General features: G+C 42.1%; 1 protein-coding gene and 1 non-coding gene across 2 annotated transcripts; both read left to right on the top strand.

Moving 5' to 3' along the window:
• Positions 1-367: 367 nt before the first annotated feature.
• Positions 368-8,155, top strand: fbxw2 (F-box and WD repeat domain containing 2). The gene is made up of 8 exons (XM_084693441.1): positions 368-962; positions 1,934-2,220; positions 2,495-2,717; positions 3,061-3,255; positions 3,622-3,755; positions 3,963-4,049; positions 5,203-5,372; positions 5,636-8,155. The coding sequence occupies exons 2-8, from the start codon at positions 1,954-1,956 to the stop codon at positions 5,922-5,924; spliced, it is 1,365 nt and encodes a 454-aa protein (XP_084549567.1). The 5' UTR covers positions 368-962; positions 1,934-1,953; the 3' UTR covers positions 5,925-8,155.
• On the top strand, positions 3,339-3,483 carry LOC146220704 (small nucleolar RNA SNORA84). Its single transcript, XR_014750963.1, has one exon. It is a non-coding gene; the product is annotated as a small nucleolar RNA SNORA84 (small nucleolar RNA).
• Positions 8,156-8,803: the final 648 nt, after the last annotated feature.

Raw genomic sequence — 8,803 nt, 5'->3', positions numbered from 1 at the left:
CTCTGTGCTTGACTGAAGGGATGGTGTTCTTTGGGTCATAGTCAGCATTTCTCTCCCTCCAAACATGGGGAGTTGAGTTGATGCCAAAGAGCTCCATTTTGGTCTCATCTGACCAGAGCACTTTCTCCCAGGCGTTCTCTGAATCATTTAGATGTTCATTGGTCAACTTCAGACAGTCCTGCCCATGTGCCTTCGTAAGCAGAGGGACCTTGCGGACGCTGCAGGATTTCCATACATTGCAGCGCCGTCTGTTGCCAATGGTTTGCTTGATGACTGTGATCCCAACTGCCTTGAGGTCATTAACAAGCTCCTCCTGTGTAATCAATGCGGAAACATTGTTTCCATCACACCAGCAAAAGATTTGAGAGGTGAGCTGCAACAGTAGGCTACACTAGCTATCATGATGATATCTCCCTTATTAATTACCTGAGTTATCATTCAACTAAAAACATTTATATCCGTGTATTAATGATGTGACTCATTCCTCAAAAGTGTCCCGGATTATGGCACCCAAATGTTGACAGGTATGACGGTAACCCTAAATCCACACTCCTGAGCAGAAGGTGGCAGTAATGCAGCAATACATTGGATGCCAACCGCCGTAAACAAGAGGAAGATGAAGTCCAATCCCTCACCTGCGTCTTTTTAACTAGCTAACTAGTTAACGTGGCTGGAAGCTCTTTCATTTGCTTTGAGTCAGTTGCTAGCCTGACTAGCTATTGCTAGATCATGGAGCTAGCTCTCTTGCAAGCTAACGCTCGCAAGTGACAGGTCGCGGGCTGCTATACCTAGCTAGCTAGCGTGCTAGAAGTATATCTACTTAGTCTTGATTTTGCAGAGCCTTTGAGTTAGCTAACGTTGTTGGTGAGCTAGGTTTTCCTTTCCACCGTGCCTGGCTAGCTAGCTGATGTCGGGCTAGTTAGCATAATACCTGTCATCGGTACTGGGTTCTGCGGGAAATGGTAAGTAATATTAATATAAAAAATAACTAGCCTAGCTATACTAGGTACGTTACTGTAGGCTCAATAGAACTAGCTAGACTAGCTCTACATAGTTAGAAAGGTCTCAACCTGATCACGTTAGCCATTCGCTCATATGTTGTATAAACTGTCCGAAAGCTTTTAGCTTTCTAGCGCTGGTCAACGTTTACTGTTTTGCTACGTTAGTGTCATATTTTTACAATCGTATGTTACTACATTATGGACAGTTTATACATATGTGCTTGTAGCCACTTGTAGCTATGGTGGCTGGACTAGCTAATGTGTTGTCCAACGACATTAGCTCTTTCAGACGTATTTTGAGTACTGGTAAACTAATACTCCACTATCAAAATAACTAGCTAGAAGCTACCGTAGTCTACATGAGTTAGTGTAGTACTAGTACAGTAACGTGTTTGCATGCTATCTAATGAATCAGAGTTTTTCTTAGCTAGCTACCAAGTTAAGTGATTAGCTAGCTTGATAGCTAGCTGTTATTTCTGTGGACGTTAACGTTAACTAATGGGACAGCAATTATGCAACATAGGCTAGCCTATTTTGTGCAATAATTGTTCACTTTGCAAGCCAACATGACTAACTAACCTAGCTCTAAGAGTTAGTCTAGCACTAGCTATGACGTGTCAGTGCTTCCTTTGCTACACTTGCTGATTGTTGCAAGCTGGCTATTCTAGCTTGCTAACGATCCAAGCAAATGACAGACCTCTTGCTAGCTAACCGTTCAGATCAAATAAGGGTCCAAACTACTATTTTGTACAAATTGTCTGACTGATGACTAGTCCCTCTGCATCTTTTTATGCAACATACTAGCCATTCATTTAGGAATTTGTTTTTGCTGTAGTAGTAGCAGCAGCAACACTGGATACTAGTTGTGACATTATGTACAGCATATGTAACTAAGTTAATGGGTAATTCTAATAGTTCCTAATGTTCCACAGGTCGACGCTCTCATGTGCCCATGGAGAAGGCGGCCTTCGAGGGGTGGCTGGAGTCCGTCTCCACCTCTTTCCTTGCGCTGAGTGACCAGCAGCGCAACCAATCCCTGGACCACCTCATCTCACTGAGTGGTGCCGTCCAGCTCCGTCACCTGTCCAATGGGCTGGAGGCGCTGCTTAAGCGTGACTTCCTGCGCCTGCTGCCCCTTGAACTCACTTTCTACCTGCTGCGCTGGTTAGACCCACAGACCCTGCTCACCTGCTGCCTGGTGTGCAAGCAGTGGAATAAGGTGAGGGGCTCATTTACAGACAGGTGTCATCTTCAAACAGAACATGGTTGCATAGAAAGTTGTCCCTGCATCATTATTAGTGGCCTTTCAGTTTTCTGTCTTGCTAATCCTAAGGCCTACACAGAGAATAAGCCTCACACCTGGCCGAAACAGCAACACAGAAAGACACCTGCTGGAATTGCACCTATGAGATTTGACGAAGAGCTCTGCTTCCGTTCTTTAGCTAGTGTAGGAGACTGGCCCCTTACATGTTTCCTGTGGGTCTTCCCTGCAGGTGATCACCGCCTGTACGGAAGTGTGGCAGGGTGTGTGCAAGGACCTAGGCTGGCGGATCGACGAATCCATCCAGGATGCGCCCCACTGGAAGGGTGTCTACCTCAAGGCAAAGCTGCGCATGACTCAACTAAAGGACCAGGAGGCCTTTGAGACGTCCTCGCTCATCGGCCACAGTGCCCGGGTCTACGCGCTCTACTACAAAGACGGCCTTCTCTGCACAGGTATATCCTAGACTCAAGCTTTGAATCTGCTAAATTTTTCTCAAATAATGGTTTGAACATGCTTCTCTCATCCATGTGTTACTTATGTCAAAGTTGTGTGACAGGTGGAATTCTGACCCCCTGGATTGATACATTTTAGTTATATGTGAAGGGAAAGCATTCGGTAATTGTCACCTGATCTTGTTGTTTGTAGCTCTAAATACTTTCTTTGGGTCACTTTCCCTTGAAACAGGTCCCTGTGGGGCTAGTTTCTGTGTTTAATTTTAAACCATGTGCAATGCTATTGACTGGATACATCTGGTAAGTCTTTCAACAAATTGAAATCAAATCTATTGTGTCGTAGGCTCCGATGACCTTTCAGCCAAATTATGGGACGTCCGCACAGGCCAGTGCATCTACGGCATTCAGACCCACACCTGTGCTGCGGTGAAGTTTGACGAGCAGAAGCTTGTGACTGGGTCCTTTGATAACACCATTGCATGCTGGGAGTGGAGTACTGGGGCCAAAATCCAGCAGTTCCGTGGTCACACAGGGGCAGGTGGGTACAGTGCGTGACCGTACTCAGAGACATCAAGGAAGGCGAGGATCATGTCAAGGAGGAGGGACTGCAAACCTCCATGTGCCTGGTGGTTCCTAGAGACGGCTGCTTCCGTGCTGATCTTTAGGTTATGATTGACAGGCGCACAGCATCATTAACCCTCTGTGATTTTATGCATGGGAGCTGATATCCCCAAGCAACTTCCATAGCCCGGTTGCAGAGACATTCCATTTCTACTCGGTATATTAGGATTTTGTCATTCCTGCATGCGGTCTAACCTGTATTTGACCTGTGACGCAGATCACTTAATTTGTACACCCAAGAGTTTCCCCACTTAACAAGCGATGTGCCCTCTGGTCCTGGCAGTGTTCAGCGTGGACTACAATGACGACCTGGACACACTGGTGAGTGGTTCTGCAGACTTCACTGTGAAGGTGTGGGCACTGTCTGCTGGCGCCTGCCTCAACACGCTGACTGGACACACGGAGTGGGTCACCAAGGTAAAGGAACCCCAAAGAACCTTGCCATGTCACGGACCGTGAGTGTTGAGTGGATGCTGTATTTCAAATATGTGGTCCTTGCTTCCCCATGAACTTCTCAGTAAATGTTAGATCAGGACCATTCAAACTCTGTACTACTTGTTGAAAAAAAACAAAACATAAAGTGGAAGTCTTTTAGAGCCGTTGACCATTGTTGTCCTTTTGCAGGTGTTACTGCAGAAGTGTGAAGTAGAATCGATGATGCACAGTCCTGGGGATTATATCCTGTTGAGTGCTGATAAGTATGAAGTCAAGGTAAATTAAAAATATCTACATTTTCTCCTTACATGCATAATGTGTATTATGGGTACCAGTTAACGCCTCGGTAGACTCCAGTTTCATACGTGTATGAATGTTTATACGCAAACGCTACACATGTGAAATTGTTCACATACTCCACAGCGTATCTTACATTTACGTTAAGTCATTTAGCAGACGCTCTTATCCAGAGCAACTTGCAGTAAGTACAGGGGACATTCCCCCCAAGGCAAGTATGGTGAAGTGCCTTGCCTAGGGCTCTGCCAGGAATCGAACCAGCAACCATCTGATTGGTAGCCTGATTCCCTAACCGCTCAGCCATCTGACCCCATCTTACGTCTACATCAGGGGTGGACAACCCTGGTCCTCAAGGGCCGCTGTCCTGCATGATTTAGATGTTACCCTGCTCTAGCACACCTGTTTCAAATGAATGGGTTGTTATCAAGCTCTGTAGAAGCCGGGTAATGACCATTCATTTGAATAAGTTGTGCTGGAGCATGGATACGCATTCTGCGTAGGCATTGATGGAAGTGTTTGGTCCGTATTTTCATTAACAGTGACTAAGTTCAGTTTAGTTCTGGATTTGTAAGTATAAGTATTATCAATCTGCAGATTGGGAGAGAGAACCAGACTTCTGACAATAAATGTCAACACCACACCAGGGTTAGATCTCGATCATGTCTCTCTCAGCTCTGAAGGCCAGATGACCATCTTTCATAGGGCACAAGGATGTAAACATATAGATAGTGACAGTCACAGAGTTTCACAGCTCCCAGCCCATTGCCGCTCTCAGGGCAGAGAGAGCTCTTGGGTGGAATAATCACAAGACGTTTACACAGTACTTTCTCCTGACCCCAAACATCTATTCAACTTAACACAGACACAATCTCTTATCAATAGCAAAATCAGATGAGAACATACTAACCCGTATCCAATGATTAGTTCTATGGATTAGTGGAAGTTATATTTATTCGTGAAAAATTTAAGGACATAGGAAATCACAATTTCTTCCACAGCAATACTCAGCGTTAAGTATTTTGGCTTTTAGTGGAGAAAAGGAGAGCCCTGCTTTGTCCTGTGTAATACGAGTTGTCCACAAGGTGTCCTTCTTGGCACAGTTTTCCTGACAAACCTGTGTCTCTGCCTTTAGATTTGGCCTTTAGGGAGAGAGATCAACTGCAAGTGCTTAAAGACCTTGACAGTGTCAGAGGACCGCAGCGTGTGTTTACAGCCACGCCTGCAATTTGACGGGCGCTACATCGTCTGCAGCTCTGACCTGGGCTTGTACCAGTGGGATTTTGCCAGCTTCGATGTCCTCAGGTAAATAAGCCGTTGCTGGTGGTATCATAAGCTACAGCAACCACGTAAATCATTTGATCATTCATAGACTGATGGATTATTTGATAAAACAATGAAGGGAAATGTAGTTGTAGTTTAGGGGGATAATGAATTGTCACTCAAAGTATTTAAATTTAAGGGGCTTTCAGTTTTTTTTCCGAGTGTTGAACATTTATCTTCCCACTCAAGTTATATTAGTATGAATGCCAATTCCTTTATTATTATTTTTTGCCTCCATTCTCCAGGGTTATCAAAACACAGGACCCCGCCAGCCTCTCTCTACTCAGCTTTGGCGAGGTGTTTGCCCTGCTTTTCGACAATAGCTTCTTGTATGTCATGGACCTCAGGACAGAAACAATCTCGGGCCGGTGGCCTCTGCCTGCCTACAGGAAGTCCAAACGAGGCTCCAGCTTCCTGGCGGGAGTGACTACTTGGTTAAACGGGCTGGATGGCATTAATGACTCTGGGCTCGTGTTTGCTACGAGTATGCCCGACCATAGCATTCACTTAGTTCTGTGGAAAGAAAATGGATAGCGTGAAAAGATATCACAAAACCTATATTGCTAGGTTGATTAAAAACCGCCATGTCTCTGGTGCTTCAAGTTCATAGACCCACAAGCCAATTTACATAATGCATGGACCAAAGTGTATTTTATTTATATATATATATATATATATATATATATATATATATATATGATTGATTTTTTTTTTCCTGCCCCCCTTTTATCTTTTCACATGGTCTCATACACAAATCATGCAGTTTGCTTGGGGAAAGAGCAAAGTTGAAATGCAGTCTGTTGGGGATGGCACCACCGTGGGGCATATTAAGGTGCTGTTACATATGCACTGAGAAATGGAGTGGGGAGTGCTATACTAAGAAGCACTTCAGTTAAGTTCATACCAAGCCATCGGTCCACCAACCTTGAAGATGTTGGAGGAATGAAGAGTTACCAAATGAAGGAACACATTCAAACTGCAAGGCTGACAAGGACTTATCAACAAGTGGAGACTGTAAAATGACGTACCATTTAAGAAGTTGCCCGTTATAATATATATACCAGATTATTATTATTATTTTTTTTAAAACTTTAAACAGGGTTCTTAAAGCAGCTAAGCGGGAAAGAGATGCCTTAAAACAAAGTAGTACTTTGTTAAGGGAGTACGTCATTAAAGACGTTTTTGGCACAGTGTGTCCTAGGTTTTTACACTTACGTCCCCATAACAGTTACATTTTGAAATGTTCAAAGTGGTTTAGTGCATTGGCCTTTTTGTGCCATGTGAAGCATTGTTTCAAGGTCCTGTGTAAGTATTGTAAATGCTTTTACTTGGGGGTTCTTGTTTTAAGAAGTCAATTTAAGAAGTGGGTGATGTGCCTTTTTAGTTGATTTTGATCGTTCATCCAGAGAAGGACACACAGAACCATAGTTTCATAATTTCCTAGGAATATTGCAATAAGAATGACTGTATTGCGATTTAATTTAATTGTCCATACTTACCACACTATAACCTATGGTGTAAGATGTATCTAGTATCTTACCACTATATATCCTGTGACTCAAGTTCCTAGTAAATTGCTTTATTGAATTATATTCTAGATCAAGTGCAGTTACAGGTTTATTTTTGTAAACATTTCGAGGTTTGCACAGGATTTAGAATATGATTTTTTTTTTTTTTACTCAACGATATATGTCATGTCTCATCGTAGAAAAAAAGTTGAGCACTTGAAGGGACACCCCCAAGATTTTGACAATGTATCTTCATCTTGCTTTCATGTTTCCAACTGTAGGCTAAGTGCTTGAGAGAATTTGTGTTGCCTCGGGTTAGCATTTTACCATCTTGCAGTGAAAAATATGGTAATGACTGTCTTGCATTTAAAACAAAAATACTGATAAGACTTTGAGGATTTTGACATTGCAAGCACTGCTAAAATATAAATGTGTGTTATGTATTATTATTTTAAAAACGGCAGATGTTTCTGCACTGTGCTCAAAAGACTAATTTGCTATTATACAGCATCCAATATCAGCAGTAAATACATTGTCATGTTTAGACTGCAGTGCTATCTGATATTTTTCACTAAGAAAGTTGGAAGGTTCTCCACATTGCTTGTGTTATTCTCAAAAACGTGCCTCTTTGTGCAACTGAACGCGTAATTGCAAAATCTACCAAGATGAAAATCCAGAGCCACCCGTAAATGTTCAGTTTTCTTACAAAACAGAGTTATTCTCAGAGTATATCCCTGGTTTATATTGTCTAGCCCATTATCATACATAAGTTCATAATGGTATATTTTCATATTGTGGTTCTCACTGAAATACACGTAATTTTAAATACATAAGTCAGAGATAAGTTTGAGCAGTCAGGGACAACATAAATTCCTTCATCAGGTCAGTCTTCCCATGTTGAAGCTTGGTGACAGTTGAGTGTGCATGGTAGATGTGAATGATTTAAAACCAAACCCTTACAATGAGACAGGAACCATATACTGAAGTGAACAAGATTTTCTTCCAGTCATTGTCAATGCCTTTTTGTATTTAAAAGAAAATTGTCCAGGAAAACTTTCTTTCGGATCCATTAATGAAAGTTGGTGTAAGATAGCGTTTTCAATTCTCTAGCAACACACATGCACTGCCTCACTAACTATATTGCACTGTAACAGCCGCTCTAAAATCACTTGCATCCATTTACAATAAGCTTACTTCAGATATGTTGGTTGTATATAACGTTGCAGTCTTTCTAAATAAATGACATAGCTAACTGAATTTGTAGTCATTATGTTTAGAGACCAACGCTTCACCATAAAGCCATGCCACTTTTTCATCTTGGAGTTATTTTCAGAGTGAGAGAGATCATATTTTCAGTAACTTTTTTGACATTTAAGATGTGGTGGATTTGTGAATGGTGACACAAAAATGTAGGGATTGGATATCAGTATTTACAGAATGTTATATTTAACAATGTTATATTTAGGAATAACAGGAGTAGGAGGATCTTCACTGTTATCGTCAGTATTTTGGGCAATTACTGGCTTTATTATTTTCCTTGAAACTGTTTTTCGACATCTTTGCAAGGTAAAACTACAGACCATACTTTTGGATACAAAGACTGACTGTTGTTCAACCATAGGTTGTGATATAGCCCAAAGTAATGCCATTTCCACCTTGTATGAGCAGATCAGATTTAAAATATCAGCTCACTCAGTGCATGTGTGGAAAACAACTAGGGTTTTTTGTCTGAAGCTGAACTTACACCTCTGCTGTCATAGCCCAGACTAAAAGGACCAATTTACTGATTGCAAATGTTGGCTAGTCAGTGTTGATGGATGCAGATCTTGAGGGAGCAATGCTTAATCTGTCCCTGTATTTAAGTCTTACATTTTCCTAACTTCAAATTCACCATGCCGAAGACCA

This window comes from Hypomesus nipponensis, chromosome 27, assembly GCF_054491055.1.
Source record: "Hypomesus nipponensis isolate SF chromosome 27, ASM5449105v1, whole genome shotgun sequence".
Lineage (NCBI taxonomy): Eukaryota > Metazoa > Chordata > Actinopteri > Osmeriformes > Osmeridae > Hypomesus > Hypomesus nipponensis.
The sequence above is the reverse complement of the archived record's forward strand: the minus strand, read 5'-3'. Positions and strand labels throughout refer to the sequence as shown.